The sequence below is a fragment of the Astyanax mexicanus genome, chromosome 2, assembly GCF_023375975.1.
Source record: "Astyanax mexicanus isolate ESR-SI-001 chromosome 2, AstMex3_surface, whole genome shotgun sequence".
Taxonomy (NCBI): Eukaryota; Metazoa; Chordata; class Actinopteri; order Characiformes; family Acestrorhamphidae; genus Astyanax; species Astyanax mexicanus.
In genome coordinates, this window is record NC_064409.1 from 9404764 (window position 1) to 9427276 (window position 22513).

General features: G+C 38.4%; 1 protein-coding gene across 1 annotated transcript; it reads right to left on the reverse strand.

The window, feature by feature from the left end:
• Nucleotides 1-181: 181 nt before the first annotated feature.
• On the reverse strand, nt 182-21162 carry LOC103045822 (deleted in malignant brain tumors 1 protein-like). Its single transcript, XM_049474228.1, has 20 exons — nt 21154-21162; nt 20183-20507; nt 17801-18115; nt 17291-17593; nt 14065-14367; nt 12843-13151; nt 11344-11643; nt 10900-11196; nt 9503-9817; nt 9087-9401; nt 8633-8956; nt 8173-8487; nt 7002-7307; nt 6359-6430; nt 5454-5532; nt 4752-4936; nt 3920-4015; nt 692-742; nt 423-485; nt 182-276 (listed from the first exon to the last, which is right to left on the reverse strand). The coding sequence occupies exons 1-20, from the start codon at nt 21160-21162 to the stop codon at nt 197-199; spliced, it is 4362 nt and encodes a 1453-aa protein (XP_049330185.1). The 3' UTR covers nt 182-196.
• Nucleotides 21163-22513: the final 1351 nt, after the last annotated feature.

The window sequence follows — 22513 nt, forward strand, 5'->3', positions numbered from 1 at the left end:
TTTTTTTTTTACTGTTTTAAATCATCAAACCTGCTAAACTATCAGTGATCTGCTCAGCAGTGATGACATCATCATAGTTTTCTGCTAGCTCTTCTTTTTCTGCAACACCTGAATTAAATAAAAGCAGACCGTCTTTATACACAGAGATTCAGATTTTACACTGTAGTATAATATACAAATAAAATCAGCAGATTCATTAATAAAGGAACTCACTTATTTGATCACTGGGGATGACATCATCATAATATTCTGCCTTTGCTCCAGTCAAAGACTTTTCTAAAAAAAAAAAAAAAAAAAAGCAGCTGTTAGTAGGATGTTCATTAGTTTAATTATCAGTTGTGTGATGTTGGTTTAATGACGACGTAGTTGTTTTAGAAACCCCTAATTAGACACTATACACACACACACAAAGATCCTCTTACCAGAGAGAAGCTCTTCATCCACATCCTCATATCCTGAATGCTGATCTTCAGAGATGATATTTCCTGTTAGAGGAGATCAGAACAGTCCTAAATCACATTCAGAATCCAGAACCTCCAGAATGCAGAGGTTAAATCTATAAACTGTAAATACTGGATTTTTAATAAGATTTCTGAGTAGAATCGCCATGAATTAAGCAAGATACATTTTCTACAATTTAATATTCATAAAATGATAAATAGTAAAAATTTATGGTAATAATAAAACTTACCCGAGTGAAGCTCCTCGTCCACATCCTCATATCCTTCAGAAAAGATAGGTCCTGTTACAGAAAATCAAACGTTCATAACACAGAACCTCCCACAAACCTCTGAGTGATTGCTTGGTAGCTCAATGTTCTTCACTTTGTCACTGTTTCAACTGACTTGTCAATTGGTCACTTTGTCACTAGGTCAAGTGGTAGCCCACTCACTTGTTGCCTTTTCGCTTATATCTCTGACTCACTTGGCTCCTCGTGTAGTCACTCACTCACTTGGTCACTCTGTCACTTACATCCAGTACTTGGTCAGACATATTTTTATTCAACCACTTGCTCACTAACTTCTGTCTTCTTGGTCACTCAGTCACTCATTCAGTCGACAGGTCACTCACTCACCCTTCTAGGTCACCTGGTCAACTGTAAAGATTTATTTGGGCACCTGAATAAGTAAGTTACAGTTGGCCACTCAGCCACACATTTGGTCTCTCATTTGATCACTTGGCCAGTTGGTCAGTCAGCCACTGATGCAACTGGACATTTGGTCATGTACTTTGTTTTTTTTTCGTCTGACCACTCACTTTTCTCACTTGGTCAAACTATTTTTTTCTATTGATCCTGATCACTTGGTCACAGGATCACGTTTTCACCCAATTTTGGACACTTGGTCACAATTATTCACTTATGTGGTCACTCGGTCACCTGTCACTTATTCATTTTGTCACTTTTGGTCAGTTGGCCACAGATCTGGCACACATTTTATCAACTGTTCATTCTCTTGGCCAGTGGTCACTTTGTCAGTTGGCCACACATTTGGTACACAGTTTATCAATTGGTCACCCATTTGGTCAATGGTCACTTTTGGTCAGTTGGCCACACATTTGGTACACAGTTTATCAATTGGTCACTCTCTTGGTCAATGGTCACTTTTGGTCAGTTGGCTACAGATTTGACACACATTTTATCACTTGGTCACTCATTTGGTCAATGGTCACTAATTTGGTCAGTTGGCTACTTTTGGTCAGTTGGCCACACATTTGGTACACAGTTTATCAATTGATCACTCTCTTGGTCAATGGTCACTTTTGGTCAGTTGGCTACACATTTGACACACATTTTATCAATTGGTCACTCTTTTGGTTAGTGGTCACTTTTGGCCAGTTGTCTACACATTTGAAACACAGGTTATCATTTGGTCAATGGTCACTTTTGGTCAGTGGTCATCTTTGGTCAGTTGGCCACACATTTGGAACACGTTTTTCACTTGGTCACTCACTTGGTCAGTGTTCACTTTTGGTCAGTTGGCCACCGAGTTTGGCACACATTTTAGCACTTGAGAACTCAATTGGTCAGTGATCACTTTTGATCAGTTGGTCAATTAGTCACTCATTTTTGGTCTGTTGGTCACTCATTCACTCTTACCTGATCGCTTGTTCACACAGTCTTTCTTTCACTCATTTTTGGTCTGTTGGTAACTGCTTCATTTCGCTGGTCACTTGGTCACTCAGTTGGCCAGTGGTCACTTTTGTCCAGTTGGTCGCTCAGTCACTGACTTAACTGGTCATTTTCTGACTACCTCTGTTACTTATTCATCTGAACAGTCACTTTGGCCGCTTTTGTTTATCACACATTTGGAACACAGTTTATCATTTGGTCACCCATTTGGTCAATGGTCACTTTTGGTCAGTTGGCCACACATTTGGTACACAGTTTATTAATTGGTCACTCTCTTGGTCAGTGGTCACTTTTGGCCAGTTGGCTACTTTTGGCCAGTTGGCTAAAACACAGGTTATCATTTGGTCATTCATTTGGTCAATGGTCACTTTTGGTCAGTTGGCCACACATTTTACACTCATTTTATCACTTGGTCAGTGGCCTTTTTTAGGTCAGTTGACCACACATTTGGAACACGTTTTATCACTTTGTCCCTCACTTGGTCAGTGGTCACTTTTGATCAGTTGGTCAATTAGTCACTAATTTTTGGTCTGTTGGTCACTCATTCACTCAGTTACCTGATTGCTTGTTCACACAGTCTTTCTTTCACTTATTTTTGGTCACCTGGTAACTGCTTCATTTTGCTGGTCACTTGGTCACTCAGTTGGTCAGTGGTCACTTTTGTCCAGTTGGTCGCTCAGTCACTTACTTAACTGGTCATTTTCTGACTACCTCTGTTACTTATTCATCTGTCACTTTTGCCATTTTTATTGGTCACTCATTCACTTGTTTATTTGTTTGCTAGGTCACATGGTCAATCTTTCATTTACTTTTGGTTGATTGGTCACTTAAGTTATTTACTTACTTGGTCACTTGGTCCTTTACTTGGTCACTTGTCACTTTCTTATTTGGCACTTCAATAACAAAATGTGGTCAAGCAATTGTTTTCCCCTTTTTGTTAGTTGGTCTGCTGTTATTGAGTCACTTTGTCACTAACTTACCCTTTCTTTACTTGACCTCTGGATTGCTCAGTTGCTTGAGTACTTGGTCACTTTATCACTAATATTTTGTTTACGTAGCCAAGCAGTCATTTGGTCATATCAGTTATTTACTTATTTTGATGCTTATTCTTGGTCATTTAGTATTGCAGTCACTTGGTCAGGCATTCACCTAGACTGTTATTCAGTAGCTTACTAGCTTATTCTGTCACATGGTCACTCCTTCATTCACTCAGTCTCTCATTTATTATTCAGTGATTCTCTCACTCGTTAGTAAAATCTATAGGTCACTCTTAAACAGTTTGGTCATTCACTCACTCACACTCACTCTCTCTCTCTCTCTCTCTCTCTTTCTCTCTCTCTCATACACACAGTCTTACCACATACACCCCCTCCCCTCGCTCTCTTCCTTTCCCCTTTCCTGTTTTTCTCCACACAAACACACACACACTCTCTCTCACACACACACCTGCAGCTATGTGGTTTTCTGTGTGTCCATAAATGGAAGTTGTACAGGAATTATAGAGTTTAGCTGCTGCTGCTAATAGATGCTTATCAGCAGAATCAGCAGCTACACCAGAACTTCTCTAACTGCACACTTCATTTAATACACATATCACACTCATTTACCTGATTCTCTCTTATTATTAATACACTAAGAAACACACTGAATAAATGTTAATTTGAGGAAAGTTGAGGAAAATAAGAACATGCCTGTGTATTCCAGTGTGTGTTCTATAATCTCAAATATAGTTAAACTTTAATTAAACACAATAATCCTCATATTAAACACTAAGCATATATCACTCACTCCGCTGAGTTGAATAATTTCTAGTGGTGATGTATCTGGGGTCGATCTCCTCATAGATGTCCTCAGGCAGAGTCTTCCTCCTCCTCTTAGAGATCACTGTGAGAGAGACATAGAGAAACATGGAGTCAGATCAGCAGAAGCAGTAATGATGATTAGAGAATGGAAATGTAGGAAATATTACCTTTATTCTGTATGAAGTTAGAATATTGTATTGTATCTGTATTAGATATAAAATGTACACTGACAATCAAATCTCATCGTATATGAACTAGTACTGTGTCCCATCACTTTTGCAATGTCGCATGAAAGATAAAGAACACTGCACTGAGCTGTGGGAAATGTTTGTGCAGCCTCTTGCATTGAAAGTGGTAGCTTTCTGTAGTCTGTTTCAGAGGTACAAAAACTTACTTTGTAGAAAATAATTGTGAATATATTTCACAATTTATACAGGTTACTCTCAAGCTGTCTCCTGAGGTAACAGTTAATTATCAATGTGCATACTGTTGGTTCATGACTTTGGGCACAACTATGTAAATTAGCTTGTCTATGTAATTTTTGTTAACAAATATTATGGTCAAAACTGTTGGCAAGTCTATAGTGAGTCAATAAGTAAACAAAACAGAGCAAAAAATAATTTATAGTTAAAAAACAATTGAATGAGACTATATCTGAATAAACTTAATAAACTTGAAATTAAATGTTGTACTTATGCAATTCATTCATATTAAAGGGTGACTAAATTATGATATGATTGTCATTCAGCACTAGATGAAACAGACAGATTCAGAGATATACAGAAAGTGGATTGTAGATGATCTCTGAGTCTCCCTACCTCTCCTGAGCACTCTGTTCTGATAAAACAGCACAACCAGAAGCACTAAGGCCAGGAAGAGCACAGATCCCAGAACCAGGAGAGACACTGGATAGATGGATGGAACAGCTGGTGGAGGAGTTTGTGGAGGAGGGTCTGGTCTATTCACTGTCTGAATAACTGGAAATAAAAACACAGAATTGAAACTGTGAACATTCTATTTATCTAACATTTAGAAAAAAATATTTAGAAAAATAACAGATAAATAAAGTACCTGTGGGGGTGGGGGTGGGGGTTGTTGGTGTGGATGCAGTAATAATAGTATGAATAGGTACAACTATGTCTGTAGATCAAAAAATCATTTAATGTTCATTTGCAATACAGATTCTGGCTGCAATTTATTTATCAAAACTTTTAAAATGATCAAACTTCATTCACTGGCATTGTTTTTTATTGACTTGAGAAACTTCAAAACCCAGCTGACTCCTCTGACCTGCACAGGTGACTCCAGCGCTGTGGGAGCAGTCAGTGTGGTTCTTCAGGGAATGAGGACAGTCCCACAGGTGAATCTCATTCCCTCTACACTTCACTCTGTTCATCCAGATAGTTCCTCCACCAGAACCATCAGCAGCACTTCTATTAGCACTCAGCGCCGGCCCACAACCCAGCTGCCTGCAGACCACCTGAGCATCCCTGATGTCCCACAGATCGCCACATACAGACCCCCACTCAGTATTATGATACACCTCCAGCCACCCAGAACAGCTTCCCACGCCTTCTCTCAGATGTAGAGGTAGGTGCTCTACATTATACACACATCACACATTAAATATAAATAATATTAGTGTTGTCAGAAGAAACTACAACTAATTCATTAGTCATTACTTTTTTAGTTAACTGATGAAAAAGGGAAGTTTAGATAAAAATCAATTGACAAAACAATTAAAAATGCACAAGTGCAGGAACACAATTGTAAGGGCTAGCTCCAGGGCTAGGCGGCCTCTGGCCACCAGAGGGTAGCAACGGGTAGGCTCTGGAGGCAATCAGGCCTAAGCAGCAACACCAGTTGCCTGCCCTTAAAAGAGGGAGGAATACAGACCAGCAGTTTCTGGGTCTGAGTCTGTGAGTGCTTTCTTTATTTCAAGCACTCTGGTTTCTTGGACCTCTTTCCTTTATTACCTTTTACCAAGAGAAAAGAAAAGTAACAAAGTTTAACTTCTAAAGTTACATTTAACTGTTGAAGGAAGACTGTGCTTCCTCTTTTCTCCTTCTGTTTCCACCTTTCAGTTTCTTATTTTCCTATTTTGGTTGGAGGAGCAATTTTGTTTATTTTGTCTAATTTCCGTTTCTCCTGGGAAAGCCAGCTTTCTCCCTGGCATCCTTTGTTCTTTTCCTGCCAAAAAGTTAGGTGTGGGCATATATTTTGGTTTCCACCTGTTTTCAGGATCCACATTATTTCTAGTTTGACTCGGCCAATCTGCACTTGGGTCCTACTAACTATCTTTACTAGGTAGCTCATCCAGCCAGAAAACTTTGCTGTGAACAATAAGACCTAGGTTCAACCCCCCTATTCTGGCTATTCTATGTATACTTATAGCAGTAAACAGATTGGTATCAAATATCCTTACTTGAGCACTGGCCCTGGTTTGGAAAGAAGGAGCATTTTAGATGATTTTCCAGTGCAAGCTGTTTCTTCTCCCCTGTGAAAACAATAAAACTGTTATAAAATACTAATATAAAATTGTTTTATTTAAGAAATTTAACTGTCAGTAACAAATTATAGATTGTAACTATAGAAATTAGAAATTGTAGAAAACTTGCAATTGTCTTAGGGCCTGTTTACACGTAGCATAAACTTGCTTTATATATCTGGATATACTTTGACCAGATTCTGTTTACAGTTTTTAATAAAATGCGTTTCAGCAAGGCCAGATGAGATGATTTTACTTTCCCATGTAAAAAGCACAGCAACGTGTACCACACTTCCATTTCTGCAGAATATTGTCCAGATCTGGGACTGTGTGAATAGTTTAGAGTAATTGTTGGAGTTTTGTAATGTGGTAAAATAGCACTTACTTCTTGTTGTCCAAAAAAAGCTCTAGTACTTATTTAAATCACAAGAGAACTCATTATACTGCGCATGCACACTCACACAGGGAAAGAGAGCGAGGTAAGTTGAGGGTGACGTGGTCACCAAAACACATTTTAATGCCAAGTATAAACAGACTCTTAATGTCAACTGTTTTACTAATAAAAAGAGAAGCTGCCTACCTGAGCAGGTAATGTGAGCCACCTCATTGCTGTTATCACAGTTGTTCTGACTCCAGGAAGAAGATGGACAGTGAAACAGAGTTGAGTCATGTTTCCTACATTTCACATTATCCATCCAGTTAGGAGCAGATTCCACTCGTGCTTTGGTAGCTCTCTCACTCCCACTTCTTCCACAGTTCAGCTCTTGACAGATCAGACTCGCTGTTTCTTCATTCATCCCATTGTTACACACATTCCCCCAGGTTCCATTATAGAACACCTCCAGATTCCCCTCACAGCCCTCAGTCAGTCTAACCTCTTTATACTCTGGTGGAAGAAAAAAGTTTTTTTTTTAGAATCAATGTTATTTTCAGTGTTTGAACCACATAAAGGCTTTGGGTCCTATACACAAGCAAGATGAAAAATACCTGCTTTTTTGGCATAGGGAACTTACTAAAACGTCTGTGCTTGTAAGTGTTTATTATTGTTCTGTTTATTAAAAGCAATGCAAGTAATGATTATAACTTATATTTAAGTGTTTTCAGGTAGTTTTTAACACAAACTTGTTTAAACGTTCTAGAACATTTTAGTTTATTTAAGCTCAGTTAATAACCTGAAATGGTACAAAATGAACCTGAAATGGTACAAAATCCAGTGAGCTTATGGTACAAAGGTACACAGTGCCAGCGCTTTTAAACAGAGAATGTAATTAAAAACTATAAATGAGTATATTGAAAAAAAAAATGGTAAAAAAGGGGGAGGTGCTTTTCAAGAAACACGTCAATGGTTAAAACGTACAGCTGGAACTTACACAATGGAAATAAACCAAGCTTTGGAAATGAGTGCAAAAAATAAGAACATACAAAACCTTTGTCTGTAGTAAAGCAATGTTGAAAAAGACTTACTGCACTTTCTATTGCATCATTTACACTAAACAGCACTTTTATTATAATAACTAAATAAAGACAGAAACCCATATTACTTTGTAAAAGTTAATTTGTTCCTTTAGATACATTCTTACACATTCAAAAGACTCTTGAAAACTGGAGAAAACTGATACAGGAAGAGGTCTGTCTGACCCACATGGCAACTCCTTTAGCTCAGTTTTAAGTCTCACACGCAGCAGTAATAATCAGAATTAGAGGTCTGACAGGTGAAGTGTTAAAGAACACCAGCAGTCAGCACACTGTACCTGAGCACATGACTCCTACATCATCCTTGTGTCCACATTCATCCTCTCCACACAGCTGATATCTGCAGTTCCACAGAGACGCCTCCTTCCCCTCACACTCCACCTCATTCAGCCATATGGGTCCAGTTCCAGATCCAAACCGGGCTGGAACTGGATCACTGAGGGCCACTCCACACTGCAGCTGTCTGCAGACCACCTGCGCATCCTCAATATCCCACAATTCATCATTCACTGTCCCCCATGATCCACTGTGGAAAACCTCCAGCCTTCCTGCACAGTCTCCCCCAGAACCAACCAGCCTGATGGAGCCGTGGCCTACAATTCAGAGAAACCAGTTCAAAGCATGATTTCTTAGTTCACCCCTAATCATATTATGACTAGTTCATTTCAATTTCATAATAACTACAATAAAAACATTTTTCACCAACAACTTAGTTTCAAAGAATTCAAGTTTATGTACCAGAGCAGGTGATGTAGAGCTGTTCTGTGGAGCTGCAGTTAACTGCTTGTGAGCTGCTGCAGTTCCTCAGATGAGCTTCACTCCCAGAGCAGTGGAAACCCGTCACACACATGTAGCTGTGTTCAAGACTGGATGAAGAGGAACTGGAGATGTTGAGTACAGAACCACAGCCCAGCTGTCTGCAGACCACAGAGGCCTCAGACTCACTCCAGGAGTCCAGCAGAACTCTCCTCCAGTCCTGCCTGAAGAACACCTCCACCTCCCCCTCACACTCCATCCCTCCAGACAACCGCACTCCTCCCTCATCAGATGCCAGAGAGGAAGCTGAAGAGGAAAACAATCACTTATCTTAAACTCTTTCTACTTGTCTCAGGTTATTATTGTCTCACAGTATAACAGTGTTCATTAACAAAATGTTTTACTTGAAGATACAGTGAACCATTTCAGATCTCACCACTGCAGATAATTCCAGCGTCCTGTTTATGAGCGCATGCAGTTCGACTCCATGATGAAATGGGACATTTTGACAGGTGTGTTTCGTTCCCCTGACAATCAAACACATCAGCCCAGATCCGGCCACTCCCCTCCCCAAACCAGTCTGACCCCAACACAGCCACAGCACTCCCACACTTCAGCTGAGCACAGAGGACACTGGCAGCTCTCATATCCCAGCTTACATCACACACTGTACCCCACTCACTGAGATACTGGAGCTCCACTCGACCAGAACAGGAGTCTGAGCCGTTCATTAACCGAGCCTGAGTGTGACCTGAAAACACAAACAAGAAATTAGTAAAAGAGCAAGTTCCCTCTTAGACTGTATATTAAATAAGGAAATGTAAGAAAATAATATCACATATTATACTGTACCAGAACATATAAGTCCCACATCATTATCATGGGAGCAGTTGTGTTTGATTAAAGATGATTTTGGACAGAAGTGAATCTGAGATTCGTTTCCTCTACACTGAAGCTCCTCTGACCACACCTGACCCTCCCCTCTACCAAAAGCAGCTGCTCCCAAAACCTCCACAGGAGAACCACAGCCCAGCTCTCGACACACAACCTCTGCATCCTGCTGGTTAAAGTCAGCATCACACACTGTGAACCAGCTCTCTCCATGAAGAACCTCCACTCTCCCAGAGCAAACATGAGGACCATCAGCAAGTCTGGATATACTGTGACCTGTGCATAATGTAACTATGTCAAAGCTGTGCACATTGTACAAAAAAATAATAAAAGATTTTCAGGAAGGTACTTAGATATGTTTTTTTTTTTTTTAGAAAAAGGGTTGCTCGCTTTCTGTGTGTCTGAGTGAGGTGGAGAGAAAGAGGGGTGCTTGCGGTGTGTGGGTGTGTGTGTGTGATGTGAAGAGAGAGGGGGCTCGCTGTTTGTGTGTGTGCAATCCGAGTGCTAGTTTTAGCCTGTTAGCTTGTTAGCTCGCTAATCTGTTGTTATTTTTTTTGTGATTGCGACCAACAGTTCCAGGAATAAAGCGACAACTGTAAATGTCCTTCTTGTCCATCCTTTCAATACGTATAGTCAGACGCTACAATATATTTTTACTAAGTAAAATGGCAAAAATAAACGCACAGTGACTTCGATAAGTAACTTTGATCTGATTACTGGATTGGATATAGTGACACATTAGATAACTCATTACTGAAAAAAATGGTCATATTAGAGTGACATCACTGACCAATATACCAAATCATTGCAAATGAGTGGTGAGTTATCAACCATTATTCATTAAGGGTGACTCTCTCTCTTATGCAATGATTGGTGCAAAATAGAGTGAGTCTTGAGATCAGGGGTGCATTTCTCAAAACATTAAAATTACGTGCATTTCCCGAGAACTTTCGTAAGTCACATAGTTATTAAACTCATTCTTAAGAGAATCCTGACCCACTCATAATTAGTTTAGTACTTATTTTTTTACATTCCACATAAACAATTAGTTCTACCAAAGTTCCTTTAAAAAATGCAGAATGCACTACTTCAATGCACAGCAATACACTGTATATACTGTATATATATATATAAAAAAAAATTAAATCATGTTTAATATTCATTATTGAAGCAGAACAACAATCTTATTCGTTTGACTAATAAGATTGTTTGATATCTTATTAGATATTGACTAGAAAGTAGTAGTAATAATGATAATAATTCATTTCTAAAACAAACTAAAACCTTTCAGCCACTTTTCAAATACAAAACAAGTAATACTTAGATCACAAGAACAAGAGAGGAAAACTGAAACATACCTGAACAGACAACTTTAATATCAAAATCATGACTGCAGCTGTGTTCACCCCATCCTAATGATCCACAGTGTTTCAGTGTAGACTCTGATCCACTGCATTGGACATGACTCATCCAGATTTGTCCAGATCCTGGTACAACTTGAAAACCTAGTCCCACTCCACAATCCAGTTCTCTACATATAACTGCATTTGCTACCAAACTTAAACCAACACCACACACTGTTCCCCACTGTCCTCTGTGAAGAACCTCCACTCTCCCAGCACAGCGACTCCCACCATCCACCAACCTCACACTGTCTGATTAAGAGAAAAAAGACACACATTAATGAAAATAAAAGATGACTGAAACTGATCTTCAAGACTGAGACTGATTTTCAAAATTTCAAAAATCTATTTACTTTTTTAAAACAAAAAGTAAATAGATAAATAAATACATACACTTACCTGCACACACCAGTCCCACATCATTATCATGAGAACAGTTGTGTTTGAGTGAAGATGATTTTGGACAAAAGTGAATCTGAGACTCGTTTCCTCTACACTGAAGCTCCTCTGACCACACCTGACCCTCCCCTCTACCAAAAGCAGCTGCTCCCAGAACCTCCACAGGAGAACCACAGCCCAGCTCTCGACACACAACCTCTGCATCCTGCTGGTTAAAGTCAGCATCACACACTGTGAACCAGGTTTTTCCATGAAGAACCTCCACTCTCCCAGAACAGGGAGAACCGCCAACCAGCCTGACTTCTAAGATTTGTAATATAAGAAAATAAAGAGACATTTAAAGATGTATAATTAGTTACTGCCATTCCATCCACTGTTTTTAAAGTTGTTGCTGAACAACAGTGTATAATGGATATATGACATTCATCCAGATGTACATTTAAACAATATTTATTGTTAATAACGTCCTTCCCAGACTCCCCTACACACACAGTAAAACTCTGCCCCGAATGTGTAGTATGATCTGATATGAACATGGCAGTGTTCAGTGGGGCTAATGTTTTTTTCAGACAGGTGTTAAGTGTAAACTGATGAGTAGGTTACATCTCTAAAGAAATTCTCATAAAAATACACTATAGTTTTGGAAAAAAACTCGCTTAATTTGTACATTTAATGACTATTTATAAAATAAACAAAACCGAGTGGCATTTCTATTCGCAAACAAAGGTAAAGGGATCACATTTAACATATGTGTTGTTTATATTACTTACAAGTAAATATCTGCTGAGTATTTTAATGAAAAAAAAAATTGAATTAAAAGCCCCAAAATGCAATGGGTCCACTAGACCCACCTGGACTATCTGTTTAACAAAAATGAAGACCCTATAAGGGTTAAATTTCATCTGAAGTTGAACATCGTACCTGAACAGATGACTCCAGCATCTTTAGAATGATCACAGTTATGTTTACCCCATCCTGCTGATGTACAGTTGTCCAATAAAGATTCTGATCCACTACAGTCCACATCATCCATCCAGATTGGTCCTGATCCTGATCCAAAATGAGCTTCACTCAGTGCATCTACAGCCTCTCCACAGCCCAGCTCTCTACACACCACTGCAGCATCTCTCATATCCCAGTTATTACCACACACTGTTCCCCACTGTCCTCTATGAAGAACCTCCACTCTCCCAGCACAGCGACTCCCACCATCCACTAACCTTATACCATCTGTCCAACAGAAAGAGAGAGAGAAACAGAGAGAGAAAACTTTATAAGGCATTCAACAACTGCAATAATTGAAATTTTATTTCAAAAAGCATACTGTATACCCAAAATATATAGTGTTTAATATTTTTACACTGTTAGCAATTAGTTTAATTATGAAACTGCAGCTCCTACAAGCACACATCAGCCCCACATCATAAGAGAGTGATCTTTAAAAAATGTGCTTTTTATTGTAATAAACAAGCAAATAAAATAAACTAATAAATAACAACATTTACCTGCACACACCAGTCCCACATCATTATCATGAGAGCAGTTGTGTTTGAGTGAAGATGATTTTGGACAGAGGTGAATCTGAGATTCGTTTCCTCTACACTGAAGCTCCTCTGACCACACCTGACCCTCCCCTCTACCAAAAGCAGCTGCTCCCAGAACCTCCACAGGAGAACCACAGCCCAGCTCTCGACACACAACCTCTGCATCCTGCTGGTTAAAGTCAGCATCACACACTGTGAACCAGCTCTCTCCATGAAGAACCTCCACTCTCCCAGAGCAATGAGAACCACCAACCAGTCTGACTCCTAACAAGTATGGTTAAATAATAGAGATAAAATAAAAATAGAGATAAAAAAAATATTAATGATTAAATTACTATTCCTATTAGTAATAATATTAGTAGTAGTAGTCGTAGTAGTTGTTGTTGCTGAATTGCTGTATTAGTTGTTAGAATGCAGAATAAACACTTTTTTAGGTAAAAGGTAGGTAGCTAGTTAGCTGGCTGGCTATTGAGCTAACACCAAGCTCCATGCATTCTAACAAATTACTTTAAGGAAAATTTTCCTTAGCTAGCTAGCTGATGTAGACTGTGAAGTTCACATTGAAACTCTCAGTCTTCAGTAATAAACTGTAATATATATCTTAGGTATATAGTATGTAGGTAAATACATATAGTTCTTACCCTAGTTAACATGCCCACATACTTGCACATATAAAAATGCACATATACAGGAAGTGTTGGTAAACTGAAATTAACTCATTTATATTTTTTGTAATCACACAAAGTAATTTTGGCTTAATATTACTCAAATATAAAAATGTGTGTGTGTGTGTTATACAAATTAAGCATATTTATTTTCATGTTTCTTTTAACATTAACACATTCAATAACGCATTTTTTAATAAACTCAATACAATATATCTACTAATCAACTAATACTACATATCTAGTAATAGATAATTTTTTTTGCTGAATAGTTTGCAAAATTTGCAATAATAACAACAATAGTAACTGTGGCAGACAGTTTTATGACATGCTATTAGGGCAAAGGGGGATAAAAATTTCCTCAAAAGAAAATAAAATTTTAACTAATAACATTTTACAAATGATATTATTTAGATTACATGTTTAGTCATATTCATTCCCAACAGTAAACAAATAGAGATCCATTTATTTGAATGTCCATTTAAATGTCCAAATGTTTATTTACAACTTACCTGAACAGACAAGTCCAGCATCTGTAGAGTGATCACAATTATGTTTACTCCATCCACTCGACTGACATTTCTTGAATGTAGACTCTGATGATCTGCAATCCACATTATCCATCCAGATTGGGCCTGATCCAAACTTAGAATCGCTCAGTGCATCTACAGCCTCTCCACAGCCCAGCTCTCTACACACCACTGCAGCATCTCTCATATCCCAGTTATTACCACACACTGTTCCCCACTGTCCTCTATAAAGAACCTCCACTCTCCCAGCACAGCGACTCCCACCATCAACCAACCTCACACTGCCTGTATGAGGGAGAAAGATGCACATACACTGAATTGCAAAAAACAGGGCTCAGGCAAGTTCATTGGTAGGAGTACGGGAATAAGGACACTGGGCTGGTTCATTGGTAGGGGTGTGGAGATGGAGAGACAGGGCAGGTTTATTGGTAGGGGTATGGGGATGGGGACAGGGCCGGTTCAATGGTAGGGGTATGGAGATGGAGAGACAAAGTACATTTATTGTTATGGAGATAGGGAGATAGGGAAGGTTCATTGTTAGGAACATGCGGATGTGGACAGGACTAATTCATTTGTAGGGGTATGGAGATAGGGAACCAAGGCAGGTTCATTGGTTAAGGGTATGGCGATGGGGACAGGTCTGGTTCATTAGTAGGGGTATGGAGACAGGGAACCAAGGCAGGTTCATTGGTAGGGGTATGGAGATGGGGACAGGTCCGGTTAATTAGCAGGTGTATGAACATGAGTACAGGGCTGGTTCATTGGTAGGGGTATGGGGATGAAGAGGAGGGATAGGGATAGGGAGATGGGGAGTGTTCATTGTTAGGGACATGGGGATGGGGACAGGATAAATTTATTGGTAGGGGTATAGAGATGAAAAGCTAGGGCAGGTTGATTGGTGGGGGTATGGAGGTGTATGGATAAGGCAGGTTCATTGATAGGGGTATGTGGTTGGGGACACAGGGCTGGTTTACTGTTGGGGCTATGGGGATAAGGACACAGGTCTGGGTTATTGGTAGGGGTATGGGGATGGGAATAGGTCCGATTCATTGGTAGGGGTATGGGGAGACAGGGCAGGTTTATTGGTAGGGGAATGGGGATGGGAACAGGTCTGGTTTATTGGTAGGGGTATGGGGATGGGAACAGGTCCGTTTCATTGGTAGGGGTATGTGGATGGGAACAGGTCCGTTTCATTGGTAGGGGTATGGGGAGACAGGACTGGTCCATTGGTAGGGGTATAGGGATGGGAACAGGTCTGGTTCATTGGTAGGGGTATGGGGAGACAGGTCCGTTTCATTGGTAGGGGTATGGGGAGACAGGGCAGGTTCATTGGTAGGGGTATAGGGATGGGAACAGGTCTGGTTCATTGGTAGGGGTATGGGGAGACAGGGCAGGTTCATTGGTAGGGGTATGGGGAGACAGGGCCGGTTCATTGGTAGGGGTATAGGGATGGGAACAGGTCCGGTCCATTGGTAGGGGTATGGGGAGACAGGGCAGGTTCATTGGTAGGGGTATTGGGAGACAGGGCAGGATTTCCGTTCCACCTTAAATGCATACAGTAGTAACACACAGTCATCCTTCATCAGTAAAAGGTTTATTTCCTTTATTCATGACTGGAATTTACTGTATTTGTGTTCCTTTGGTCGCAAAACCAGAACTAAAATGCAGCAGAAATCCTGCAAAGTAGAGTTTAGATTCTCTGCCCGAGCCCGACCTAAACTTGGGGCAGGTCAGGCAGAGATTTCCCATAAGTTTCCTCGGACTCGGGTCGGGCTCAAGAAAATGTTTTTTTAAATGCTATTTATATATAGATGTGGCATAATAATCACAATATAGCAAATAAACAAATCAAGAATTCAAGAATTGTTCAGAATTATGTTAATTAACATTGCAACACTGAAGAAGCATAGACCTGTTACTTAAGAACAGCTACACACAGTGCTGCACGTAATGCGGACAAGTGGAGGAGCTCACGCGTGCGCCCCAGAACTGCATGATTATAATCATAATTGATTTGTTCATTTGCTATATTGGGATTATCATGCCACATCTATATATAAAATTAAAGTAGCATTAAAAAACGCCTACACCACAGACCATTTTCTTGAAACTGATGGGAAATCTGGGCCTGACCCGGCCCAAGTTCAGGTTTTGCGACCATAAATACAGTATATTCTCGTCATGAGTAAAGGAAATAAATCTTTTACTGATGAAGAACGACTGTCTGTGTGTTACTGCATGTAAGCATTTAAGGTGGAATGGTAATCTGAAAAAGATGCTGATGAAAAATCTAAATCAAGTTCGGCTTCTGATCCATTTTTTTATTTACCCATTTTTGTTTGGATCATTAAATACAAAACAGAAAATACAAGCCATTATTTGTTTTTGGTACTATATTCAAAACAAAAACGAAAATTAATAGTTTTTTTTGTTCATTTTCCAATTTGATTCTTAGTTGTATATCAAATGAACAAATGTTACAGGTTAAAACTAAACCCAAAATACTAAGAAAAATATAATCTTATAAATTTTAAAAGATAAAAATGAAAAACTACAACAGGAGAAAAACAGTAAAGTAATATTAAGAAAATAAACTGCATCTGGCCGACGAAACCAATCAAAGGGCTGTTTTCCGCGGCTGAGCACTGCTGCTGTTGCTTATAATACAACTTATATTCTGGTGCATGTTTGAAAATATACCAAAAAATAGATGTCCACTGATAGTGTGCCTTCCAGTATTGCCTGCATTATAGTGAGGAAAATATGGTAATTAACAGAATGCACATGCAATCTCTTCGATGCGTATCTCTACATTTTTTAATCACGATGCATTGTACCACAATGGTTCCTTACACCCCTACTACTCATCGAGTAAACCCACCTTTCATTATTTAATATATGTTTAATAATTGTTGAGGTTTTGTAATGGGGGGGGGGGGGGGCTGCGTGATTGAGGGCATCATGTAATACAATACAGGAGAAAATTGGCCTTTTCAATTAAATTAAATTAAATTAATTTTATTTATATAGCGCAACAAAAGTTGTCACAAAGCAGCTTTACAAAGAAAAACAGGTCAACGCCTCTTATGAGCAGCACCAGAGAGATGGCAATTATTGTGATGACACTTTCAAGAACTTCATAAAATAACATCTAAAAACATTTTCAGTACAAGTTTTACAAAAAAATAGGGAACATGTAGGGACTTACCGGCACATATTAGTCCCACATCATTATCATGAGAGCAGTTGTGTTTGAGTGAAGATGATGTTGGACAGAAGTGAATCTGAGATTCGTTTCCTCTACACTGAAGCTTCTCTGACCACACCTGACCCTCCCCTCTACCAAAAGCAGCTGCTCCCAGAACCTCCACAGGAGAACCACAGCCCAGCTCTCGACACACAACCTCTGCATCCTGCTGGTTAAAGTCAGCATCACACACTGTGAACCAGCTCTCTCCACGAAGAACCTCCACTCTCCCAGAACAGTGAGAACCTCCAATCAGTTTGACCCCTAAAATATTTAAAGAGAGTAAGCAATGAGAGTATGAGAGTGAATATTAGCAATAATAAATCAATAAGTGCAATTCTTTTGTTCACAATAAGTTTCATATTTGCCAATCAAATAGCAATAAGAAGTGTAAAAGAGTAGTAAAACACACAAAAATATATAGAAAAACAATAAATACAGTATAACCCAATATAGAAATATAATGCAGCTTGCCTGAACAGATGACCCCAGAACTCTGAGTCTTCTGATCACAGTCATGTTCACCCCACCCTTTTGATCTACAGTTCTTCAGTGTAGATTCTGATCCACTACAGTCCACATCATCCATCCAGATTGGTCCTGATCCTGATCCAAAGTGAGCTTCATTCACTGCATCAACAGCTTCTCCACAGCCCAGCTCTCTACACACCACTGCAGCATCTATTATATCCCAGTCATTATCACACACTGTTCCCCACTGTCCTCTATGTAGAACCTCCACTCTCCCAGCACATCGACTCCCACCATCCACCAACCTCACACTGCCTGTACAACATTAAGATAAGTAAATTTAGTCTTTATGCTATAATATTCTTATTTTTTTATTATTATTATTTGCACACATATGTGAAAGAAGGAAGCAATCAATGATGCATATTACAGAAGTCAGAAAAAAACATGTGCAGGGAAAGTGAGAAAGTCTTTACTTTACCTCTAAATTACATACAGAATCATAAGAAAAGAATAATTGCATACATACATACGCCTACATTCATACACATATACACATACATATACATATATACACATACACACACATACATACATACATACATACACACAAATTAATACAGTAGTAGAGTTGTAAAGAAAGAATATATATAGTAATTGACCCAATAATTGAGTAGATAATCAGACTTTACACATTTGAAATATCCATTTAGAGGAGATAATCCTTTAGTTGTTTTTTTTAATGACTGATATAATATAATACAAATAAAAATTGGTCAACATAGGTCTTGGCAGTAGAAATTTAATTTTGCTATTTTGTTAGTAATTGTAGTTAAATGCTCTCTCCAACACAATTTCTCATCTATGATGATTCCAAGAAATTTTGTACAATGGACCTGAGTTAGATTATGATTTGATATGTGCACTGCTGGAAATGTGTCTGTATGGAAATGTTCATGTTTTTTCGAATAAATATCATGTATGAGCTTTTCTTGGTGTTAAGTGATAATTTATTAGCTTTGAACCAGTTATCAATATTGCATAATTCTGAGTTTATAGGAGAAATTAATTTATCACTGTCTTTGTCAGAAAGGAAAATACTGGTGTCATCAGCAAACAGAATGCAAAAAAACATTTTTAGATCATTGATATTTATTATAAAAAAGTAATGGTCCAAGTATTGATCCCTGTGGAATCCCACGTTATGTTTTCCAAACTGGAAAGAGAATTTTGCCATGTAACCCATTGCTTTCTGTTAGATAAATAACTTCTGAACCATTCCAACTCCACATTATGTATACCATATTGTTGAAGTTTCTGTAATAGAATACTGTGGTTGACTGTATCAAATGCTTTGTATATGTCAATAAAGATTCGAATTGTTATCTCTTTATTGTCAAGTGCTTTACAATTTTTTTCAATTAGTTGAACCAAGGCCATGGAGGTAGAGTGTAAATATTTTAAACATTAACAGGGTTGGATTTGTAAGGTAATTTCTGTAAAGCTTATGTTTCTTTCTGATGGCTTTCTTGTGGGCTTTTGTGATCCAGGACTTAGATCTTTTAGTAAGTTGCTTCATTGTAATTGGGAAAGACTGATTTATGCCTTCAGTAATTCTCTCAGTAAATGCAGAATAGGCCTTTTTTTACATTAGTCTGTGTTATGACATAAGTCCATGCACAATTTGTTATGTATTCATTACATTTGCTAATATTTCTTTTGTTAAATTTTCTTACAGTGATGTTTATTTTAGGTATACTCAATGTTGTATTGACAACGGAGAAAACTGGAAAATAATACACCATTTATTTGGTATATCTGGTATATTTGTCTTAGATTTGTATACATATGAATGTCCCTATTTATGTATTGTGATAAATTATTTAACAATCCAAGGACATTTAAACGCATTCAATAAATTTGAACATCATCCTTTGGAACAATAACAATGTAGTGTGTTTTCATGTTTCAAAATGTAGTGTAAGAATATTATTGACTGTATTTATTATTCAGCGTGTTTTTATTTCAATGTTGTGTTTAAGTACTTGATATTAGGTGAATTCAGAGTCACAGAAAATGCAGAAATTTGCATTCTGTCACCCTTATTTTTTCTTTTATTAAGAATTGGTAAACATTTACACATAATAAGCTAAAACATATCAGATAATGTCCAACTGATATAACAAGGTACTTCTCCAAATTCAACAGAAAATGCTCATTTTAAATGAGGCCTTAATAATTTTGCAACTGAAAATAATTAATATACTTATTAACCTCCCTCAACTCAGAGCAATTAATACTTTATAAATGTTATTTGCTTTATGTTAATAGTTGTATTAATCTGTTTTAATCATATGAACAACATTACACATATGTACTTACCGTCACACACCAGTCCCACATCATTATCATGGGAGCAGTTGTGTTTGAGTGAAGATGATTTTGGACAGAAGTGAATCTGAGATTCGTTTCCTCTACACTGAAGCTCCTCTGACCACACCTCACCCTCCCCTCTACCAAAAGCAGCTGCTCCCAGAACCTCCACAGGAGAACCACAGCCCAGCTCTCGACACACAACCTCTGCATCCTGCTGGTTAAAGTCAGCATCACACACTGTGAACCAGCTCTCTCCATGAAGAACCTCCACTCTCCCAGAACAGTGAGAGCCTCCAACCAGTCTGACTTCTAAAACGAGGAAAAGAGAATACTGATGATATAAGCAATCATATATAATCACTAGGGGTGTAACGATATATCGTGGCCACGGTGCATCGCGATTCAAAAGATTGACGATTGTGAGTGTGAGTGAGTGCGATTGTGGCAATAAATGTTTAAACCACTGGCAACAAAAGTGACTAAACCCCTAAGAGACTACACCCCTAAATGTCCAAATTGAGCACTGCTTGTCAAATTGAGTCACTGGTCACTGAAAGTTCCAACATGGCCCCTCATGGCAAAGAACCAGGATATTAAAAGATGAATTGGTGCACTACATGAAGTCCATGGCTACAAGAAGATTGCCAACACCCTGAAACTGAGCTGCAGCAGAGTGGCCAAGATCATCCAGCGTTTTAAAAGAGCAGGGTCCACTCAGAACAGACCTTGCGTTGGTCGTCCAAAGAAGTGCTCGTGCTCAACGTCACATCCAAATGCTGTCTTTGAAAGATAAGCACAGGAGTGCCGTCAGCATTGCTGCAGAGATTGAAGAGGTGAGGGGTCAGTCTGTCAGTGGTCAGACCATAAGTCGCACACTACATCAAATTGGTGTGCATGGCTATCACCCCAGAAGGGAATCTCTTCTGAAGTCTGTACACATGAAAGCCCGCAAACAGTTTGCTGAAGACATGGATTACTGAAACCATGTCCCATGGTCTGATGAGACCAAGATTCATTTGTTGTCACAAACAAATTTTTACATTGTAATAAGGCTATGCACTGCACAGCCCTGCAAGTCAAGAGCGTAATATGGACAAGTTGAGTGTGGACTGCGCACTTGTGCAAACACAGTTTGATTTGTTACTTTGCTATATTTGTTACCTTGGAAGGCTTGGATGAAAGTTTTTTTTTTTTTTTAAATAACGCTTTATATTTATACTTCACTCAGACCACAGCAAGATTTAAAGCCAAACAAAGACTCTTACAGTGCTAGTTTAGTTGTAGATAATAAAAGAAAGACGGGTATTACAGTACTAAATAATTTGAAGGACTGAACGCCTAACCCTAAGTTTACATCTGAATACCTGATATAAAAATTTTATACACAGACAGTCCTCCTGCATCATTAAAGGTTTTATTTCATTATTCCTGACTGGAACTTATTATACTTATGTTCTTTTGATTGCCAAAAATAAAGTAAAATATGGAAAACCTCTGCAGATCAAAGCACGCACTCCCGCCACGGCATCTCGTGGCAGGGGTGCCGAAGTCAAAGCACAATATAAGCTTGACGCTTCACAAAATTTAAACACTGTATTAAACACTTGTTTAAATACAGTAAACACTGTATTTTTTAAAACCAGCTTATGTCGCAGCACTGTTATCTGTACCAGCGTGGTATGTAATGTCTTTATGCTTTGATATTATATTTGGTATATTTGTCTTGGATTTATATGCATATGAATGTCCCTATTTATGTGTTGTGATCAATTATTTAACAATTTAGTCTAGATGCATGCAATCAACCAAATATATGTTTGTTATCTTACATGCACTTTTTAGTTCACAGCAGGAAGCGCTATGTTAGCTTTGCTCTCAAACATTGGACTTGGAAACCAATCTAATCTCTGTAAATGTATGAAAACATATTTGATTTAAAAAGACATGTAGAAAAGTTTACACACAAAAAAGATATAATGAACAGACAATGCGTTTGAACAAATTAACATTTGAAAGGATTATTTATAAATATTGACCCACAATTTAGTCATGGACAGAAGTCTAGTTTAAATGTGACACCATGTGATACCCATTCATCTGAGCCAAATAAATGAAGAACTGGAATTTTAAAGGTGCTGAAAAACATTTTTTGGTGTTTACAATGTGAAGTTCAACAGTATTTTGCTATCACTTTAGATATGTATAAACACACTTTTTAAGCAATAATTAATTTATCACTGTCAGTCAAAACCTTATATACCAGTTTTATATATTTTTTTATAGTTCAAAGATTATCATTTTAATATATTCATTCTAGATAGTCACATAACAATGGAA